Source organism: Peromyscus eremicus, chromosome 1, assembly GCF_949786415.1.
Source record: "Peromyscus eremicus chromosome 1, PerEre_H2_v1, whole genome shotgun sequence".
Lineage (NCBI taxonomy): Eukaryota > Metazoa > Chordata > Mammalia > Rodentia > Cricetidae > Peromyscus > Peromyscus eremicus.
In genome coordinates, this window is record NC_081416.1 from 124,768,793 (window position 1) to 124,791,838 (window position 23,046).

Genomic DNA, 23,046 nt, shown 5'->3' on the forward strand with positions numbered 1-23,046 from the left:
TTGAAAGGTTAAAGGTGGTGATGCCAAGTCTTCAAGTAAATCAAAGCGAGCTCAGGGTCCTGTCCACATTACAGCAGGAAGTGAACCTGTTCCCATTGGGGAGGATGAAGATGATGATCTGGACCAGGAAACCTTCAGCATTGTAAGTCTTGAAATAGAGGATGCTGATGCTTGGGCTGCCCTTCACAGGCACATCCACAGAGCTTTAGTTAGTATAAACATTAATTGGTGTGTTGTTTTAGAAGTATATTGCTTATTTTTGCATACTGTATTTTGAACCAGATTAGTAGGATGTCTTGTATTCCTGTTTTTATGAGTATATATGGGCCTTCATGAGTTTATATGAACCTTACCTGTACAGGAACCTGCAGAGTTTAGACGGGTCCTCAGAGGCATTTGGGAAGTAGAAATGTGCTGGATGGGAGACAAAACATTTAGAGACCCCCATCTCAAAGAAGAATTTCCTTATTCTTCTTTAGTCTATTGTTTATAGAGAAAATAGTACCAGTGACTAAGCTGAATAATAATAGGGCAGACAGATAACTACCTGGATCATGTTGGTGCCCTTATGATAGGGTATGGAGGAGAAACAGTGGATACGGTGGAGGTCTGGTAAGAAGGGATCTGACCTAGTCTGGAAGGCCTGAGGAGTGGTGTTTGCATTGGGTTCCAAAGGAAGAGTCAAAGGTGGTGGGGGAAGGGGGGACGACTATGCCAAGGTGGCAGGAGCACGTGAGGGGTTGAAACATGCCGGCTGACCAGGAGAAGGTCTTGGCTAACGTTTGAAGTGGTGAAGTTCTGGAGCATACCTGCTGCCATGCTGTGGAGCTAAGAGCTGGACCCGGAAATACAGTTGTTTCCTCCTGGAAGGATGGGAAGGTGCTGCTGTCCTTTCTGAGTTCCACAACTCTCTATTCTCTTTCCAAACTCCCACAAGTCACGACTCACTTCAATTCTTTCAGGCTAAAGAAAAAGCTGTCTTCTTTGAAATGAGAGAATATTGACCCAGTTCTGTGAGGTCTTTGACCTCTCTCTGTATACTCTAAAACATACTTGCATATATTTTTTTTTCTTTGTAGTTAAGTCAGTTTTCTTAAGTTCTTTTATTTTCTGTGAGAATTATGTTTTATATGAAGTTCACTTAGGTACTAGAAAGATAGCAATAAATGAGTGAATTGAATAAATGAATAAATTCATCATTTCTCTGTTTTTCCTTTAGCCTGTTGCTTATAAACAAAGTAATACCTGCTGCTTCTGTGGAACTGTTTCCCTTGTTTTATGTTATTGGGTTTTGAACCAAGGGTCTTCCTCATATTAGCCACAAACTCAAGGCCAGTTTAAGGCTATGAAGCAGGTTCCAGACGAGCTGGAGCTACATAGTAATTTATCTTTTCTGTAGAAATCATTTATGCATTTTTTTTTATTTGCACAGTCATTTGTAAGTATTTTCCAATTCGTAGTGTCTTTTTTATTTCATTTTAAAAATTGGAAGTTAAACACTGAAAAATGTCCATGAGTTTCTAGCTGAGGAAATTACCAGAGGATAGTGTTTTTGTTTTTTCATTATTAAGAAATTTGATGATCATGGTTTTCAGGTTAAGCATATAATACTGTTTTACATTTGATCTTCTTAGTGGCCACAGCCCTCTTGCAGATGAGGAAACAGAACATTCAGAGAGGCTAAGTCAGGTATCAAAGGTCCTCACATAATCCCAAGTATGGTGACGGCACTTGTACCTCAGAATTTCTACGTATCTGCACTTGTCCCATTCCACTGGTGTTACCCACTCCTATAGTGACACGTAGCATGAGGGGTGTGTGTTTTCTTGAATCTTGACTGTGGATATGATAATTGAACTCTTTCTGCAATGGCTCATGTTACTGTGTTGGACTGTTCCAGTGTAAAGAGAGGATGAGGCCTGTGAAAAAGGCACTGAAACAGTTGGACAAACCTGACAAGGGACTCAATGTGCAAGAACAGCTGGAACACACCAGGAACTGCCTGCTTAAAATTGGAGACCGCATAGCCGAGTGCCTTAAAGCCTATTCAGACCAGGAGCACATCAAATTGTGGAGGAGGTAACCCACTCTGGTCCTGAGTCTCTCCAGTTTCATTTGACAGTGTGTGGGTGTGCTGTGTTTTTTAAAATAGAGAGCATAGTCACTTAATTTATTGTTGACAAACATACCTGTAGGCTTCAACTTCTTTTTCATGAAATAAGCCATTTTGTTAACATGTGGCAAGATTATGCCATTAATATAATCTATAAGAAGGAGATGATGATGATGATGATGATGATGATAAAATTTCTGGCTTATTCTCAGAATATTTGCTTTAAACCCATAAGACATAGAAACTAGATAATACTTTACTCATCTCAGGTTAGTATTTACATATTATATCTACTACATATTATTATATCTACTATAACCATTATTATATCTATTATAAGAAATTGGTTGGTTCCATACTGTCTTAGTTACTGCTTATATTACTGTGTTGCAACACCATGGCCACAAGTAACTTGAGGAGGACTTTATTTCAGCTTGTGACACTCAGATCACATTTCATTGCTGGGGGAAGTCAAGGCAAGAACTAAGCAGGGCAGGAACCTGGAGACCTGAACTGAAGCAGAGACCATGGAGGGGTGCTGCTGACTGGCTTGCTCCTCATGCTTGCTCAGCCTGCTTTCTTCTAGAACCCAGGACCACTGGCCCAGGAGTGGCACTTCCTACAGTGGGCTGGGCCCTTTCATATATCAGTTATCTATCAAGAAAATGTATGAGGGCTAGAGAGATGGCTTAGTGGTTAAGAGCACTGACTGCTCTTCCAGAGGACCCAGGTTCAGTTCCCAGGGCCTACAGGTCAATTACAACTGTCTGTAACTCCAGTTCCTGGGGACCCAGCACCCTCACACAGATATACATGCAGGCAATATACCAGTGCACATAAATAAATAAATGATTTAAAAGAATGTATGACAGTCTTGCCCACAGGCCGATCTCGTGAGCACCTTTTCTCAACTGATGTTCTCTTTCCCACGCTGACATAAAAACTAGCCAGTGCAGGTACCAACACACGAAGTGAACAAAGGTTAAAAGCACAGGAACTTGGGTTCTCCATTTTCCTCTCCTTTAATTAAAGAACTCTGTAGTAATTTAGATTAATATAAGACATTATGGCTTATATATATATGTATTAATTTATAAACAGGTTAAGTATCCCTTTATCAAACATGCTTAGAATCAGAAGTGTTTTAGACTTTGAAATATTCATGGACATAAGTAATGACAAGTCTTGGGAGTGATGATCAAATCTTACACAAAATTCACTTTTACTTCATGTATACTTAATATATATAGCCAGCCTATAGGTATTCCTGTATGATGCATTTATTGCATCTGCATTTTGACTGTGACCCATCATATGAGGGTAACTTACCTCTTGAGACATCCGTCTCGGGATTTTCAAAATAGGGACACTCCGTCTGTGTTCCCTTTAGATATTTTGAAGAAATGACAACTCTCTAAAGCAACCGTAACAAGTCAAGATGGTGGCACAGTTTTCTGATTGAGCAGGAGGATCAAAGACCTGTGTGGACTATAGATTGAGTTCAGGGCTAGACTGGCCAACCTAGTGAGACTGTCCTAAAATGAAAAGGAAAAAGGGAGCCGGGCGGTGGTGGTGGTGGTGGTGGTGGTGGTGGTGGTGGTGGTGGCGGCGGGGGCGGCGGCACACGCCTTTAATCCCAGCACTTGGGAAGCAGAGGCAGGCGGATCTCAATGAGTTCCAGGTCAGCCTGGGCTACAGAGTGAGATCCAGGACAGCCAGGAATGTTACACAGAGAAACCCTGCCTCAAAAAAAACCAAAAAAAACAAAAGAGTTGTGGGTGGGGGGCTTGGGGATGTAGCTTTGTAGTTGAATATGTGCCCAGCATGTACAAAGCCCTGAATTCAGTTCCCAGTACCAGAGGGAATTTTGAAAAGCTAATGTTAAGTTTATTTCCATAAACTATATTTACTTTGAGTCCATGTACTTCATGGTTCATGCATCTTGGTAGTCTGTTTTAGTAGATTGGTTTTTGAGTGAAAAGTAGGTTTTCAGAAACCTCAGTCATGATGCTAATGATAACATGCCACACATCCCTGAGTACAAGACATAGTTTTTGAAAAGTCATTTCTTTCCTCTTAACAGTTTGCATTTTTTTTCTCTTTACTGAGCATATACGGCTTTCTTTTTACCAGATCAGAGGATAGCAACAGGTTATCTTAGGCTTCCTACTGTGCACTTGGATCTGTTGGTGTTTAAATATCCCAACACCAGCAGTAGTTCATTAAAAAGTCCTTGGTTTTTAAAAGTTAAAAAATAATACAAGTTATGACTTCCATAGAAACTGTCCATCTAAAAGTAGTATGGAAGCAATTTTAGAAGTTGTGTGAAGAAAATGCCTATAGGGATGGAGAGATGGTTCATCAATAAGAGTACCTGCTCTTCTTCCAGAGGACTGCATCCATATAGTGGTTCACAGCTATCAATAACTCCACACACCCTCTTCTAGCCTCCACAGACACCAGGCATGCACATAGTACACAGAGATGTACTCAGACTAAACACCCGTAAACATAACGTAATAAATAAAAATTAAAAGATAGAAAAGAAAATGCCTCCAAAAGGGTGGCCAGGGAGGCTAACTGCTGTGAATATAGACAAGCTAAGTGGAATCACTTAAATGAGCATAGTCAGGGCTTCAGCAGAGGCTTGAGAGTGGACAGCTAGGTCACTGGGTGTGTTTAGGGCTCAGTTGCCATGTCTCAGAAGACTGTTCTTTGTAAGAGGCCTTAGGAAGGTAAGTGGCTCTACCTGACACAGTACGTTTACTAGTCAGTGGCCTAGCACAGCACGGCCACAGTGAAAGGGCTCGCTGGAAAGCTCGCATGACAAGAGACTGGTTTCTGAGTCTCTGTAAACACCCATCTTGTTCCGTTCCTATGGTATACAGCACTGCCACGCTCGGACAGGGAGTTACCGAGAATTTGACGGAGGAGGTGACAGTTGGGAAGAAAGCAGGGCAGTGACACAGGTTACCAGTTGATTGTGGGTCCCAGCGTGGGAGATGGTGGGAAAGACGGAGTGTGTGTGTGGGCAGAGTCCTGAGTGTGGGGAAGGCAAAGGAAAGCTTCTGGAATAGAGTGTGGTTGCCACTGTAGAAGTTAGGGGTTCCTAGAACTGTTGACAACCCTCATCCTAAGATAGAAGCATGTAATGATACATTACTGATGCAAAGACTTTCTGTTTTATCGTATTTATTTGAGATAGAGTGTCCTTTACCCAGGCTGGTCTCAAACTCACTGTGTAAGCTGAGGATCTGAGGATGACCTGAAAACCCCCCGTGTGCTGGGATTATAGCAAGAGCTTGAACACCTGGCTTAGTGCAGGGACTTAGAGAACATTTCACAGTAAAATTCAGTAGCTTGCCATCCATAAAATAAAATCACTTTTTAGCCAGGATGGGTGGTGCAGACCTTTAATCCTAACACTCAGGAGGCAGAGGAAGGCCACTGTGGTCTACAGAGTGAGTTCCAAGACAGCCAGGGCTACACAGAGAAACTCTGTCTTGAAACAAAACAACAACAAAATCACTTTTTAAAATGTATCATTTACTAGTACAATTTTTCTTTTAGGAACCTATGGATTTTTGTTTCCAAGTTTACAGAATTTGATGCACGAAAACTACATAAACTGTATAAGATGGCTCATAAGAAAAGATCTCAAGAAGAGGAGGTAAAATACAAATCTAGTCCTAATTTATACCAATGTATAAAAATAATTGCACATGAAATACCCTTAGCTTTTGTTTTTCCCTAGGCTGGTAGTGATAAATCTGTGGGGTTGTTGATGGTAGTAGATAGGCCCCTGGCACTTTGCCTGTGTCTTACATGGTTTCAGTACAGCCCAAACAGGGTGACAGAAACCACCACAGGCCACAGAGTTAGTCACCTGTGATCCAAACATAATTTCATACAGTGTGACTTTTCTTTGTACTAGCCATATATAGTTCCTAACATTTTCCATGAGTAGCCAGACAGTATGACTGTTGTTTATTAGGTAAAATAGCCAATACATTAGAGCCAGATAGTATTTTAAAGTCCTGACAAGGATTTTTTACCTTGTGATCTCATGACCTGCATCACTTGTTTTCTAGACCTTTTCTTCTTACATTTTTGTAGCTTGTAACGTGGCTAGTCATAAGTCCCAGGATCATGGGCAGAAAATCTATTCCTATTCTTATATGGGCATATGCTTGGCATCCATCCCGTTTCTTACATAGAGGAATCCCAATTGCTTACTTAAAGGAGTAGATATTTGCAGTGTCCAGGCGTTGTTACCCTTTCTTATGAGTAGGGAGATGGGTGTAAAGGTGACTTGGCTTCTGTGGAAGAATTAGTTCTCATGCAGACTTCTATAGATCTGCTGCTTGGCCACATGGTCCATATCCACATCAACCACTGAGGAGCAGTTGTGAAAATTGTTCCACTTTTCACTAATGTCTCAGGCTCACGAACACAGAGACTTTGTTTCTCATCTATTGCCATTTCTTCAGTGTCTGTAGTCGTGCCAGGACCAGCGTGGGCACTTAGAAGAATTTGTAATGTGAGCTTAATGCATTATTGACCTGGGAATTATACTCTCAAATAGTTCATAATTAATTTTACACTGAAGAATATAATGTAATGGTAATAGGAATAATACAGTAATTGTGTATTAGTGAAGTTCTAAACATAAAATTTTACATTTATATACTTATTTATTTTGTGCTTGTGTGAGAGAGCGAGAGAGAGTGAACACGGGAGTGCAAGAGGCAGCACTTACCTCATGATGTCCAAAGACAAGCTGCAGGAGTCTCTGCTTTCCTATCCTTCCATGTGTCTCAGGGATCGAACTCAGGTAGTCAGGCTTAGTGATGCATGCCTTTACCCACTGAGCCATCTGACTGGCTTCTAATCATTATAAAAATCCGTGGAAGAATAGTTAGGAAAGATTCCAGAGAAGAAGAAACTAGTCGGGAAAGGCCCTGAGATAGGAGGGAAAATTGGATTGAGGATCTAAGTTGGGCACACAGTGATAGAGGACTCCGCAGAAGCTCATGAGGTTGAATGGCAAATGTATCAGTATCCAACTATGGGGGGTGAGTCATCTTAGTCTCTCTGTAGGATAGTTGTCTTGGTTAGGGTTACCAGTGCTGTGATGGAACACTATGAACAAAACGAACTTGGGAAGGAAAGGGTTTATTTGGCTTATGCTTCATCATCATTGTTCATCAGTGAAAGAAGTCAGGACAGGAACTGAAACAGGGCAGGAACCTGGAGGCAGGAAATGATACAGAGGCCATGGAGGGGTGCTGCTTACTGGTTTGCTCAGCCTGCTTTCTTATAGAACCCAGGACCACCAGCTCAAGACAGAACCACTCACATGGACTGGGCTTCCCCGCATTGATCACTAACTAAGAAAATGTCCTACAGGCTTGCCTACAGCCTTATCTTATGGAGGCTTTTCTCTATTGAGGCTCCTCCTCTCATAACTTTAGCTTGAGTCAAGCTAACATAAAACAAACCAGCACCATGGTTCTTCAGAATTTGTCAGAAGAGTAGAACATATGCTTCTATATCTAAGAGTTTAGTTTAAGGGACTAATCAAAGGTTAAAGCATTCTTGTGATGGGAATGACTGCAGTCTAAAAATAATGGGAAGATTATGGTCATGTATTCTTACTGAAGAGTAATAATCAAGCATTAAATGAAATATGGTAGTATTAAACATCATGCAGGGGAAGATATTTTCATAATGTGCTAAATGAAGAAAGGACAGAATCAAGTAATATTTGTTTTCTATTCTTTATACACAAAAGACTTAGATATGGACCAAATTATTTATAGTCATTTCCCTCCTACTTAGATTTTAAGTCACTTTACACTTGTAAAATTTTATTTTGAGAATCTTACTTGGATGAAGGAGTGGTATAGCTGAGGGTCTGATGTCCAGCTTGAGGACTTTGCTGTAGTAACTCCTCCTGATTGACAGCAGGTAGTTCTTACTCTAGCTAGCCTCGGAAATGTAGTAGTCATGCTTTTGTGTAGCCAAGAGAGTCCTCGGAGTCTGCCGAGTGTAGGGATAGGCTGTGGCCAGTGACTCCTGGCTGTGGCAAGTGTGTTCTCACGGGGCCTTAGTGGAGGTTGGTTTTCTGCAGTAATCTAGTAGGTCAGAGTCCACAGACAGCTCACCCCATTAGGCTGCTGGAGCTGTAGGTCTCAGTGGAGTTCACAAGCGGTTTTGGTAAGAAGGTATTAATGGCAGCTCAGAAGTATAGAGGAACAAGATGGAACTGTTTAGGGAGGTGACTTTATTCTGCTCTCAGGAATTAAGCCTAGGGTCCTAAGCTCTTCGATTTCCTTTTACTCTGCCAGGAACAAAAGAAGAAAGATGATACGCTTGGTGGTAAGAAACCATTTCGACCAGAGGCCTCGGGCTCAAGCCGGGATTCTCTGATGTCTCAGTCCCATACCTCACACAACCTTCATCCTCAGAAGCCTCATTTGCCTGCCTCCCATGGTCCACAGATGCATGGACATCCAAGAGATAACTACAGTCACCCCAACAAGAGACACTTTAGTAATGCAGGTAGGCCTCTAGATAGCTTTTAAAGAGGTGTCAAAACCCCTAGTCATTTCATTGTCCAAGGACTTGTGTACTTTCCCTGAGACCTTGTTGTCTGTACTTGGTTTTTATAAAATGTGAAATAAGATCTAGAAGATTAAGGACCAGCCCTAAGGTAAGGGGATCACAGGTACCATGAAAGGTAATGGGCAGACTTAGAGAACAGTTCACATCCTGTGTGTAAGAATGATCACTAATTAATTAAAAAAAAAAAAATGTCCTATGGGCTTGCCTAGGCACCCTAAATTCAGTTGTAGGCCAGACGGGGAGGGACTGAGATAGAGGAAGATGATCTTAACTCCAGACGGGGAGGGACTGCGATAGAGGAAGATGATTGATTGCAGCTCACAGCTTGAAGCTAAATCAACAGAGAGGAGGGCACCCATTCTTGCCGAGTGCTGTAGATTACCCATAGGGCCACATTGCATTCTGCTTTTGGAACCAACCAGACAGGATGTAGCAGAAACTTTCTTTATGGACGAATGTATCCAGGATGCTGCCATCTGTGTCGACCTCTTTTTCAGTAAATAATGGAGGTTTGTCTAAACACATTTATATTGAACGTCCCCAAATTGCACTGGAATAGACCCTAACCTTAGGTCCAGTGGACATTTTCCAGCTGCTATAGAGTCATGCTGCTGGTGGGTCAGGGACGTTGACCTGTGGCTTGTCCTTTGACCTTTAGATAGGCAGGTGTACCTCAGTAAGTCCTTTACTTCTGAGACTGTTAGTCTTGTTTGTTTTAATAAAGGTATGTAATTGGCTAACAAGTATAAAGAAAAGCACTCAGCATTATGGGCCACAGTGAGACACCACTTTACACCTAATAATAGCTGTTATTAACGCAACACAGTCTTGGCAAGGATGTGGAGAAAAAGGCAGCCTTTACCACTGTTGTTAGATTAACACAGCCATTATAGAAGACACAAGTAGGGGTTCCTAAAAGCATTAACATAGAACTCTCATATGACCTGCAGGTTGAGTGTATGCATCTCATGTTGAAGAGGTATGGGAACTTGCAGGTTTATTAATGCCAAATACCTATTTACAAGAGCCAGCACATGGAATCCACCTAAGTGTCCATCAAGAGCGAGTGGAAAAAGAAAATGTGATACATGTACACAAAGGAATATTAGTTACCCATTAGAAGTGAACCTGCAACTTGTGACAGTGTGAGTGAGCCCAGAGAATACCATCTGTAGAGCTGTAAGCTGGTGCAGAAAGACAAATGCTACATGGTTCCTCTGTGTGTGGAATCTGCCAGAGTTGAACCTAGGGGATCTGAGAGAACAGTGTTTGACTGGGGGGCTGGGAATAAGAGGTGGAGAAGTGCTGCTGGTGGAAGGGACCATAGTTGGGAGAAGGATGCTCAAGAGAGAAACTGTACAAAACGGTGACTGTAGTTAATCACAAGATGTTAATTCGCATACTGTAAAATGATATAATTCATCCAATAACAAAAATCAGTGGGAGGTTTTAAATGTTCTTTCCATAAACACAAAGAACATTTGTTAACTCGGCCATTGTATAGTTAACGTGTATTTTAAGATATACACAAAATAAGTGTATGTAATTTTTATTTGTTAATTTAAAAAAAAAACTTGAAATTTAATTTTTGAAACAAAACTTAAAAAAGAAAAAGGAAAGTAAATTGAATTAGCTTTTGGAAATTTGTTTAGAAAAAAGGAGAAATGGCCAAGCAAGATGGCACACACCTTTAATCCCAGCACTTGGGAGATAGAGGCAGGTAGATCTCTGATAATTCAAGGCCGGCCTGGTCTACAAAGTGTGGTCCAGGACAGCCAAAAATACATAATAAAGAGACCCTGTCTCAGGAAAAAAAAAAAAAAAAAAAAAAAAAAAAGAATGAAAGAAAAACGTAGAAATAAAACTAAAGGTGAGTGTGGTGGTATCTGTAATCCCAGAACAAGAGGGGTGAAGCAGGAGAGTCCTGAGTTCAAGGTCAGCCTGAAGTATGTATAAGATTTCCTCAAGCTGGGTGGTGGTGGCATAGGCAGGTGAATCTCTGTGAGTTCGACGCTAGCCTGGTCTACAGAACAAGTTCCAGGACATCCAACACACAGAACACACAGAAACCCTGTTGAAAAGCCAAAACAACAACAACAAATCCAAAAAATAAAAAAGAAAAGAAAATGATTTCTTCAAAACCTCAATACAGCTATGTGTTGGATTTTTTTTTTTTTTAAAGATATAAATTAAGGATTAGGGAATTCATACAGAAAAGTAAAACTGCTCATATGGCAGAATGAACACCCTTGCCATTCAGGAAGTTAAGGCAGAGAGGTAACCAAGTTTTCACTTATTCCAATCAGCAGTAATTAAAAGGAGAAATGCATGCTAGTTATTAAGGATAGGAATTGGTCTAGTCATTTTTAGAAAATAATTTTGAAATGAATAAATATATAGTCCCTTTGACCACAGTTCTCTTGTCTGGATATCTGTTCTGTAGAATGAGGACACATAGTCATGTGAGGGTGCTGTTTAAATATTACATTGGCAAAAAGCTAGAAGAACTGGAATGTCCACTAATTAGGAGAATGAAAACTGAGTATTAGGACATCTGTACCCAATATCATCCACTATTACAGAGAATTGGCTAGACCAGCCATTATGCACTTGCTGGTAATATCAGTTCTTGGGAGGTCAAGGCAGGAGTACTGGCTGCTATTCCAGAGGACCTGGTTCAATTCCCAGCACTCTCATGGAGACTTGCAGTCATCTGCAATTCCAGTTCTAGAGAGTCCCTCTTGTGGCCTCTACAGGTACTGCATACATGTGGTGCACAGACATCCATCCTGGCAAAAACATTCATAGATGTAAAAGAAAAATAAATAAAATTAAAAAAAGAAGAGACAGTAAGGGAAATAATAAGAACCAAACAGTAATCATGTTGTATTTTTACAATAATCATATTGTATTAAAAATCCATGTCTGTAGTTTTAAATTTACTGAGGTGAAATTCATACAACATAAAGGTAAGCATTTATAGGTGAACCATCCAGTGGTATTTGTACATTCAAAATTCTGCATAATAGTTCCGCCTCCTTCCTAAATTCTCTATCACCTCAAATGGAAATTTTATACCTAGTCCCCATCCTCTCTTTGTAGCTCTCTGTATTTTACCCCTGTAAATTAACTTATTTCTGAATACTTCAGGTAAATGGAATATACAATATGCTACCTCTTGTGACTGGCTTAGCAAAGTATTTTCAAAGTTCATCCTAATTCTAGTGTGAATCAATACTTAATTCCCTTTTATGGAAGGGTAGTATTCCACTCAATGGGTGTACCATGCTTTTTCATTCATCAATGGACATTAGTTTCTCCTTCTTTATTGTTGAGAATAGTATTATTATAAACATTTATATCCATATATTTGCTTGAATACCTGTTTGCAGTTGTTTTAGCTAGGTGCATGGGGATGGGATTGCTGGTTCTATGGTAACTCTTTGACTTCCTGAAGAACCAAGGACTCCCTTATACATACTTAAGTACTTGTATGAACAGAAAAGGACATGAAAGTTAAGTGTGGTCAGTAGTAACTGTTGCCTTAAGACTGGTGGGAATAGAGGGGAGATTGTTTGAATTTAATGATTATTCATTGTTTATTGCTTCACTAGTTAAAATAAGCAAAAGTTATTTTTAGAGGAAGAATAAAATAAAAATTACTGAAAAAGACTTAAAGCATATAGAAAGTATAGAAGCATACTGTAAGATTTATTTTACAGATTCAGTTTTTCTACAGTAATCAAGATGAAGTATATTTCTTTCTAAGCTTTAGCTCTAGAATTCCATTTGTGTACACACACACACACACACACACACACACACACACACACACAGTAGATTTCGAGTTTGAGGCTGCATAGCAAGGTATTAACTCACAAAGTGCCCCCACATCTCTTGTAAACTTTGATATTTAAAATTATGTCTGGGGCTGGAGAGCTGGCTCAGGGATTAAGAGCACTGCTCTTCCAGAGAACCTGGGTTCAGTTCAATAGATTGTGCATGTGCCCTTTAGACTTTTTGTAAAAATTTCAAGATTTTTTAAAAAAGAAAATTTATTTTTATTCCCTCCCTCTCTTACATCAAAGTAGTGCACACCTTTAATCCCAGTACTGGGGAGGGAGAGGTAGGCAGACCTCTGTGAGTTCAAGGCCAGCCTGGTCTCCACATAATTCTAGCCCAGCCAAAGCTATATAATAAGATCTAACTAAAAAAAATATTTAACTAATTGCTGGTACTCAGGGATTTATTTATTTTTTTTCATTTTATGTGTATGAGTATTGTTCACATGTATGTCTATGCATCATGTGCATGCCTGATGCCCACAGAGGTTAGAGGAGGTTCTTTCTCAAAGAATTGGAATTGGAGTTATAGATGGTTGTGAGCCTCCATGTGGGTGTTGGGGATTGAACCCAATTCTCTGTAGAGCGGCAAGTGCTCTTAACCACTGAACCATCTCTCCAGCTCGTTACAGTTTTTTAAAAATCATTGCTCATTAACTTCCTCAGTGTCAAAACCGTTTGTGTTATTTCCCATTATAAGCTTTTTTTCCTTTTGATTTTTGGTCTCGTGTTCTTTGATTATTTTTTCCCTAGTAGGTGACTTGGTGCTCTAAAACTTGTTGAAGCTTTAGCTGGTGTTCCCAGACTAGGAGGTGCCCATCTCAATGTGGTGCCCTGGCTTACCTGTCCCGGGCTCAGCTCTTCGAGTCCTCCTTGTGGTCTAAGGAAGGAAAGTCTTTAGTTAAAGAGGTCTCCAGAGGCTGGACCAGCTCGTATCAGAAGGTTGAAGCACCTCAGCTGTGTAAGTGAGGGCGGGACTGTGAAACTACAGCAGTGTCACTGTCCGGATTCCCTCGGGGTTCTTGAGTGAGTCTCATTTCCAGGGGCTGCTGCACATTGGGGCAAGCAAGAATGAAACACATAAGCCATGGTTTGGAAGGTCTCAGCAGGGACAGAGGGGATAGAGTTTCTTTGGCCTTAGAAGTTGGTGGCAGCAGAGAAAATGTTAGGACTCATTCATTACTCGTGTTAGCGATAAAGCTCCTTCTAACCTGTCAGCCTTCAGTAAATTCTGCCGTGTGTTGTAGTTATGAAACATTTCTCTTCTTGCAGATCGAGGAGACTGGCAGAGGGAAAGAAAGTTCAACTATGGTGGTGGTAACAATGCTCCCTGGGGCAGTGACCGGCACCATCAATATGAGCAGCACTGGTACAAGGATCACCATTATGGTGACCGGAGACATATGGATGCCCACCGTTCTGGAAGCTACCGACCTAACAACATGTCCAGAAAGAGACCTTATGAGCAGTACAGCAGTGACCGAGACCACCGGGGACACAGAGACTATTATGACAGGTGTGTAGACAGTGTGAGAGGCCAGGTCTGACCAGACCAGACATGCATATGGGAGGAAGGATGGTGATGTTTATACAGGTTTGTCTGTCGACTGCAAAATGAGTGTCTTGCATGAGTCAGCTATAGATCCCATGCCCCTGCCATCAGGATAGCTTCAGGATGCTGCAGGGGAGGGTGTTTTGTAGCTGTATTTCTTTATGTGTATGAATGTTTTGCCCCCATGTGTGTATGCATACCATGTGTGGGCCTGATACCTCGCGAGGTCAGAAGCCTGTGTTGATGTCTGGACCTGGGGTACAAAAGATTGTAAGCTGCCATGTGGGTGTTGGGAGCTGAACCCAGGTTCTCTACAGGGGCTGCAAGTGCTCTTAACACCTGAGCCATCTTTCTAGCCCCACCCCCTTAAAAAAAGTATTACTTTGTTCTTGGAGAATTTTATAATGCATATAAATATGATTTTGGTCATTTTACTCCATTGCCCTCTCTCATCCCTCCATGCACCCTGCTGTGACCCTTCTTCCAGCAGGCCTCCCCTCTACCCTGCTGTCTGTTGTTATTGTGATCCAGTGAGCTTTCCTGTGGTTGCTGCATGCATGGGGTGGGGTGTTACTTATGGCATGGGCAACTTATGAGTAGCTGCGTCACTGGAGAAAATGACACTGCTCTCCCAGCAACCTTTTTGTGTTTTTGGTTTTAGATTAGCGTATAGTGTGTTCTATACCATAGTGACATTTCTGACCAAAGTGTGTCTGTGGTGCTCCTTCCCACTGTCTCCCACCCTCCTACTATCCTGTTCTCCCCTTGTAACTTCCTCCCAGATCCTTTTCCTCTCCCATGTCCCCATACTTCCTCATCACATAGTATATCCTCTCTTGGTTTACCTTCTAGATTTGTAGATTTTCCTATGCTTAAACCATATATATGTGCATGTATACATTATAGGCTAGTATCCATGTATGTATGAGGGAGAACATTTGATTCTTACCTTTCTGAGTTTAAGTTACATTGTGTAGTATTGTACCTTCCAGATCCATCCACTTTCCTGCAAATTTCGGAGAGGCAGCATTAGGAGACTCACTAGCCAGCCTGCCTAGCCTAATCAGTGAGCTACAGGTCTCAGTGAGAGTTCTTGTCTCAAAAAACAAGGTCGGGGCAGTGAGATGTTTTAGTTGGCAAAGGTGCTTGCAACCAAGCCCGATGACCTGAGTTCAGTCTGCACACATATGGTGGCATGTATGTGCACACAAAATTAATGATGAATAAGTTAATGTAATATTTCTTTAAAAGGATGAGTGGTGCCTGATGTGTGATAGCTGAGGGTGGCCTCTGGCCTTCACATTCATGTGCATACACCCCTGAACATGTGTCCACACATACCTACACATGTGAATATGCACACAATATGGAGTCAACAGTAGCACTTCCTAGTGTGCCCCTCACTCTGCAGGGATTCTGAGGTGGGTACCAGCCTGTGGTCCTTGCCTACCTGGATCCAATAACTTAAGTCAGAGCCTTTTGAAGTTGTACCTTCTCTTCAGCCATGCAGTGCCATTAGTGAGATGGTAAGTCAGTTCCAGTTTGTGAGTTGGCAAGTGTGGGAAGAGCACTGTTTCAGCAGACTTTAATTCAGAGTCTGCTATTGATTGCCCTCCATAGCAACCGTGGTCTTCCCCGGGCTGATGTCAGCTTTATGTATAGACTGTACTGTGAATTCAGAGTGTGCTGCTGTTGTTTTGGAAGGTGCATTCGGTGAGTACCAGTAGCCTGCATTAGCCACCTCAGCTGAAGGAGCTCCGCTCTCACCACCACCTGGTGTCCCCTCATCTGGTCCGGCTCCTCTGTGGAGGTCTGCTTTTGTCCTTTGCCTTCTCTGTCACTGAGGCTGTGACACCTGTGAAAGGTGTTTATTTTGAAGGGTGTTTTTGCTGGGTGTAAGGTTTTAGATTGCTGGTTTGGGTACTTTGAGGCACTCCTTTGTTGTCTGCTTGTGTGCTTCTGACAAAAAGGCCTTGTTCTCCTTTTTCCTCTTCATAGACTGTTACTGTCTCTCTCCCTGAGTGTGCTGAGTATTGTGTGCTATGTGTCCCATGCTGTGTGTCCTGTGCTATGTGTCCTATGCTGTGTGTCCTATGCTGTGTGTCCCGTGCTGTGTGTCCCCTGCTGTGTGTCCCCTGCTGTGTGTCCCCTGCTGTGTGTCCCGTGCTGTGTGTCCTGTGCTGTGTATTGTATGCTGTGTGTCCCGTGCTGTGTGTCCCGTGCTGTGTGTCCCGTGCTGTGTGTCCCGTGCTGTGTGTCCCATGCTGTGTGTCTCTGCCTCTCTGCCTTCCTTGCCTCTGCACCGTTGTTTGTGGTACAGAGACTAAACCCAGGGCTTTGAATGGACTAAGCAAGTGCTTTACCACTTAGCTGCCTCCCAGCCCTGGCAGATATTTCTTTGTGTTTCCTGAATAACACAGGAATTACTCAGTTTCTTGGATATGTAGGGTTATTACATCCATAAATTTGGAAGATTTTCAATATTTTTCAAGTATTGTTGCCATCTTCTATTCCTCTCCTTTGGAAATTCAAATTGTACTTAATATTATCCTGCTTGAGGTCATGGTGTACTGGCTGGACTCTGTCAGAATTGTTTGAGTATCCTTATCTGCTAACGTTCATTTGAGTCAGTTTCAGTTGGCCAGCTTACCTCATTATGTAACCTATTCCCTTGGTACTTTCCATGCCTAGTAATTTATTAGATGCCCTATAAAATACCATTGACAATGATGCTACACACACACACACACACACACACACACACACACACACACACACCTTATCTGTCTTAACATTCGTTGTTTGTTTCCTTGACTTCTTGGGTTTATTTATCCTTCTCTTCAGATTGAAACAGTTTTTCTAATATCCTCTGTAGAACTGGCTTAGTGGTCATAAATCCTTTAGTCTAGGGATCTTAATCTGTGGGTCACAACCCTTTTGAGGGGTCTAGTGTGACCTTTCCACAGGGGTTGCCTAAGACCATCGGAAAACACAGATATTCACGTTATGATTTTTAACAATAGCAGAATTACAGTTAGGAAGTACCAATGAAAATAATTTTTTGGTTGGGGGTCACCACAACATGAGGAACCATATTAAAGAGTTGCAGCATTAGGAAGGCTGAGAACCACTGCTTTAGTCTCTTTTTATCATGGAAAGTTTTTATTTCTTCTTGAATTTAATTATTTTTTTAAAGTCTGTCCCACCCCCTGTGGCCTCCCCCCCCCCCCCAAGGTTTCTCTGTGTATCCCTGGCTGTCCTGAAACTTGCTCTGTAGACCGGGCTGGCCTTGAACTCACAGAGATCCAATGCATTTATGAGTGCAGGTGCCCAAGGAGGCCAGAGGCATCGGATCCCCCCTGGAAGTGGGTTATAGGTGGGTGCTAGCCTCTTGATGTGGGTGCTAAGAACTGAACTCTGGTCCTTTAGAAGAGTAGCAAACGCTCTTAACCACTGAGCCCTCTCTCCAGCCCCTCTCTTTCAATTTTAGGAGGCTGTTTTTCTGAGACTAGTAGGCTGGTTGGCAGTTGGGGTCTGTCAGGACTTAGAGAACATCTTTCCAGCCTCTTCTGCTTTAAAGGTTTCTGTCAGTATTATCTATTACAGTCAGATGTTTTTTCATGGGCCTGCCTTCCCAGGTGACTTGGGTATTCTTTCTTGCAACTTTAAATATCCTTTAATCTGTATTTTTAATGTTTTAACTGTACTATATCATTTTTTGTTTGGTTTTTTGCTTGTTTCCTTTTCTTTTTCTGGTCTTGTTTATTTGATGTCCTCTAGGTCTCCTGTACCTGAGTGGGCATCTTTTCTCTAGGTTTGGGGAATTTTCTTCTCTGATTTTACTAAAGATACTCTCTATTCTTTCTCTATAGTTTGCCCCTTTGTGCCATAATTTGGAGGTTAGGTCTTTTAATGGAACCTCAAACTCTCCCATGTTCTGTTGATATTTTCTTGTACAACTTTCTCATTGACTTTTACCAGAAATCCAGTTCCTCTACTCGGTCTTCTGTCCCGACTTTTTGACACGATTCTTTCTGTTGTGCTTTTCCACTGAGGATTTTAAAGGACTTACTGAGGTTTTCATTTCCAGGATCATTTCAGTTTGGGTTTCCTCCAACAATTCAAACTCTTATTTTCCTATTTTGGATTGGCTTTTTCATTCCATTCATCTTTGTCTTTGAGATGTTTGCCTGTAGTGAAATCATTCCTTTAAATTCTTTGTCTTCTAGGTCATTTTCATTAGGAGCCATTACTGTTGATTTGTGTTTTTTGGAGACATGTTGCTTACTTATTTATTTTTGTATGTGTGTGTGTGTGTGTGTTTGTTTTATGGCTGTGTTGGCATTTGTCTATCTGTAGTTTGGTTTTGGTTGAGATTTTCTTTTTTGTTCAGGTCATCTTTCTTCTTTTGGTGGAGGAGTTTACATTGCTCAGGATTCACAGCAGAGTTGAAAATGAAGCATCCTATGTTTGTCTTGTATTTGATGCTACAGCCTCCGTTCCAGGTCTTTCGCTTGTCTGCTACAGCCTGGTATCTTCATTCTTGGTCAGGAGCTTGGAACAAGTTTCCTCTGGGTCTAAAGGCCAGATAGGACAACTAGAGGGTCCCAGTCAGGCAGCTGGTAGGACTCTGGATCTCTGAGTCATGTGGGATATGAGTGTCCCTGGTGGAGAGTGACTTGGGAGTGAGTGAGTTTGGAGAGAAAGGAGCCAGAAGGAGTTGGTGGTCCTTAGCAAGCAGCTGCCAGGCTTGGGCTACTCGTATGGTGGGGGTCTAGGTGTGTGGGTAAGCCTGCCGCATGTGTAGTAGCTGGAGAGTCCCTTGTGGAGTGAGCCAATTTGTAAAATAGTTTTAGACAGCCTTAATACTGAATATCTAGGTTGATTCTGGGTTTTGCTGCTATTAATAATTTACAAATAGTTTCTGTGTATTTTTTCTCCTGAATGTGGTGAAGAAATAGGGGAATGTTTATAGTTGTGTTTTCCTGAAGGGAGAGTGAGTTCACAAAGCTATCAGTGATTGTCCACGTGTGTCCACACTTGACTGCAGCTCTGAAGACTGTATGTCATTTCCTAGGATGCCTTTTACCAGTATGTGTGAAACAGCTGACTGTTTCCAGGTCTGTGTGTGTGTGTGTGTGTGTGTGTGTGTTGGTTTCCTGGTGATGTAAACGTTTGTCTCTGGGTCCATGTGTGCGTGAGGAAATGCCAGCAGAAGATGGGGAGATACGAAGAGTTTGGTTTTGGTCTTTCAGCTGACCCTGCATCTCTTTCAGGCACCATCATGACTCTAAGCGGAGGAGATCCGACGATTTTAGGCCCCAGAATTACCACCAGCAGGATTTCCGACGAATGTCTGACCACCGACCCGCGATGGGTTACCATGGCCAGGGACCCTCAGACCATTACCGCTCCTTTCACACAGACAAGTTGGGGGAATATAAACAGCCCCTGCCCTCACTGCACACTGCGGTCCCAGATCCTCGCTCACCTCCTTCCCAGAAATCTCCCCATGATTCCAAGTCACCCTTGGATCACAGGTCTCCTTTGGAGAGGTCACTAGAACAGAAAAACAACCCAGATTATAACTGGAATGTTCGGAAAACATAAAGGACGACTCGGCCGGGGGAGAGGTGGCAGGAGTCATCAAGCACTTGGACGTTTTGGTCTGGTCCAGCGGGGCCCAGTGCTCAGGCTGCTGAGCGGAGTGTCTGGATGCGCTGCTGCCGAGTCCACTAAGCTGGCGGCTGAAGGAGCACTGGAGGGAGTGGAGCCTTGGTCTGCTGCTTTGGTTTGGCCCCCACTCCTGCACTTTGGCACCTGTCCCATCCTTGCCCCTGTGGCCTCCCACCTCCGTGGGTGCTCGGAGGAAGAGGGACTTTCTGTACCAGCTGCATTGGGCTGCTTCCCTGGGAAGGCCTCGGGGGTCTTGAGAGTCAGTGAATGTTAGAGTCAGCATGAGTGACCAGGGCAAGGACCTGCTGGACAGTGTGTGTTTGGTTCACTATGACACGGGGGATGCTGCTGATGGGAAGTGGGAGGTCACAGGGCGGGTTTCACACTGCAAGACTTGAAAGGGGAACAGGTAGACCCCTCAGATGTGTTCTTGGGAGAAACGATACGCTTGGTCTCATTATGTGAAGTGGGGTGGGGATAAAGAGACAGGGAATAACTTCCACCACGGCCTCCTACCTGCCAACACTAATTTTTCCCGTACTATCTTTGTACATTTCAAAGGTTTGGTCTTCCGGTGGGGTCCATTTCCCTCTTTGTCAGGGAAAGTTGGATCCCTCTGGCTGATTTTAGAGTACTGTGACTTTGGGGTCATTGGTGCCAGGTCTTACTTGTTTGGGGAGTGGGCTGAGTGGGTGTGGGGTGGAGATGGAGGTGGGGTATTGTGACCAGGAACTAGGAATCCCTGGTGGGTTTCTGGTTCCTGGGTTGAGAAGGAAAGTCACAGGTCCTGGAGATGGAAATGGAGGTGGCCTGCTGATGAGATACCTGCTGCTGAGCCCAGGGGTGGGGCACTCATGCAGATGGGGGGCGGGACTCCTGATGTGGGCAGTGGTAGTGCCAGCAAGCAGGGAGCTTTCAGTATTGGAGTGGGTCAGCGAAGGCACTTGCGTCTTGGTTCCTTTACACAGCTTGAAGCGGCAGGCTATACAGACCCAAACGTCTCGACAGTGGAGGTGCAATCCTGAAAACAGCTACTGATGTGGTTACATTGCCATTGCAAGTTGGGATTCAGTAGAATCAAACCCTGCTTCTTTACGATCTGTAGAGTATAAGCCTAGTTAACTTTTCCCCAAATCCCAAGCATCCATGCCTGAGGTAGCTGAGCTGTAAGATGGCAGGAGGCCTGTTAGGGTCAGACTGGGTCGGGTTGAGGGGGAGGGCTGCTGGTGGGTTGCATCAGTGAATGGCTCTTCTCAGTGTATGGATAACTGGGTCGGCCCTGTGGTTTTACTCACTTTCAGTATAGCTTGCCAGTATTGTTAGGGTATCCAAAGTCTTTCTAGATGGAGACAGCAAAACTGACTTGAACATATGGTATGGTGTGCCTCTGTAAGCGTCCAGGCTCATTCTGAGTTGATGAAAAGTCTTGTGTTGGACATACACAGGATTCGGCTCTTGGGGAACTCCCTTGGGGATAGGGTGAGGCCCGTCCTGGGCAGTACCATTAATGACTTTCCCAAGACAAGCTTGAGCGGTGTCCTTGAGTGCATCATCTGGCCATGGTATGGCTGTGGTGGGCCATTGCTTCTGCTGCTTAGAGTACCCTGGACCTGGCTGTTAGGAGTCATCCTTACAGCCAGTGTTCAGTAGACCACCACCGTCGTGATCCTCGTGGTCCGCTACCCTGACCATGCACATGCATGACTGCACTGGAGTTCCTGGCTGTGGTCTCCTGCCTGGTGGCCTGCCATGACTTCCCAGTCGAAGGCCGAAAGTCTGGTCTCCTTTGGCCACACAGTGAAAAGTTAACCATAGATGGAGCTTCTTGCTGATAACATCAACACTAGTCTGTTTGGCTTGCTGTGCTCTGAGGTGCTGGGAGTGCAGCAAGACCAGGAGGTGCCCCTGTGAAAGTTGGAGGGCCTTGCCTTTCCATACTTCCCTAGGTCTGTCTTTCTTTCAACTTGTTGGTAGAGGTTACAAGTTATTCTCAAAGATGTCTCATCATGAGGAAAAAGGAACTTCCTTTTGTTCACATTCAGGACTAAAGTGCCATAAAGTGTAGCAAAAGGCAATGTTGGCCAGATCAGTGTTACATTGATTCTAAGATGACAGTATCTCCCGTCAAACATCTGTTCTAGGTGTTGGAATGTATTTGAAGAGTGGGTTGGGAGAAAGGAGGCATTCCTCTTGCTTTAAACCAGTATGTGCATCACATGCTTAACACGGAAATTTGCACAGGCGGGAGACCTGCCGGTGGAGCTCTGCTGGGACCTAGCGCTGGGCAGCCCATGTTGAGGAAATGGCAGGACTTGAGGAGAGAGAGAGTGTTGCCAAGGCCTGAAGTACTGTGATGCACTGTGACCCTAGAAAAGGAAGGTGACGTCTCTGCTGATCACTGTGTCCTCTCATTGGCCAGCCTGCGGGAGCCCAATCTCATGGTCCTTCCTTGGACCCTGTGTAGTCATTCCTTAAGCCCCGCCAAGGGAACGCAAACATTTCTCACTGTGCTGCTGATGTTCTGAGCTGGTGTGGCTGGCAGCTACATCGGGCCTTGCAGAGCAAAGGTGATTCACTTAAGTGTTCACACACAGCAACACTGAAATCCTATAGACCAAAACCCACTTGTCAGCAGGAGCCATGTCCAGGCCCAGCACCTGTGGTCTGCTAGCTCATCTGAGGCCAGCTGTATCGGGTGAAGAGAGCCATGCCAAGGGTCCAGGCTGCTTTAGTCCATCTGTGCCCTACCCATTTGGGAACAGGTGGTTTTTCTTGTAAACTTGTGGACTTTTGAAACCTGTTGACTAAACAGTAATTAATTTATATTTGTGAAAAATGCCACTGTCCTAGTGATTTCTGATGTAAATAATGTTGTTTATATAGTATGTATTAAAATTTTCCTACATTGTAAAACTGCTGTACTTTTGATTCTTGTGTATTAAAAAGCGTTACTAAGGATTTTTAGAATCGGGCTAACCAGTTGCAGTACGTTCTCGTGTAAGGCAGATGCCTTGAGGATGCTTCCTTTCCCTTCCCTTGCTGGTAGCATGGCCATGTGTCCAGACACCGCTTTACAGCTTCATCGATGGAGTTTGTTTTTAAGTTACAGTTTTGTTGGTAGTTATAGATAGTTTTCTGTCCCTGAATAGCTCCAGGCCACAGCCCAGAGCTGTGCACTTCATGAGACAGCATGGAGCTATTAAAGCTGGTAGTCAGCAGGACTGCCCTGAGCTGCT

At 43.2% G+C, this 23,046-nt stretch overlaps 1 protein-coding gene across 2 annotated transcripts in view; it reads left to right on the forward strand.

The window, feature by feature from the left end:
- Chd2 (chromodomain helicase DNA binding protein 2) overlaps positions 1 to 22,723 on the forward strand; it is a 116,844-nt gene extending 94,121 nt beyond the window's left edge. For both annotated transcript variants that reach the window (XM_059272984.1, XM_059272979.1), the window contains 6 exons: positions 8 to 142; positions 1,901 to 2,079; positions 5,684 to 5,783; positions 8,464 to 8,677; positions 13,855 to 14,098; positions 19,411 to 22,723. In XM_059272984.1, coding sequence (XP_059128967.1) covers positions 8 to 142; positions 1,901 to 2,079; positions 5,684 to 5,783; positions 8,464 to 8,677; positions 13,855 to 14,098; positions 19,411 to 19,744 — 1,206 coding nt within the window. In that variant the 3' untranslated portion in view covers positions 19,745 to 22,723. The remainder of the gene's footprint in view (positions 1 to 7; positions 143 to 1,900; positions 2,080 to 5,683; positions 5,784 to 8,463; positions 8,678 to 13,854; positions 14,099 to 19,410) is intronic.
- The last annotated feature ends 323 nt before the right edge of the window (positions 22,724 to 23,046 follow it).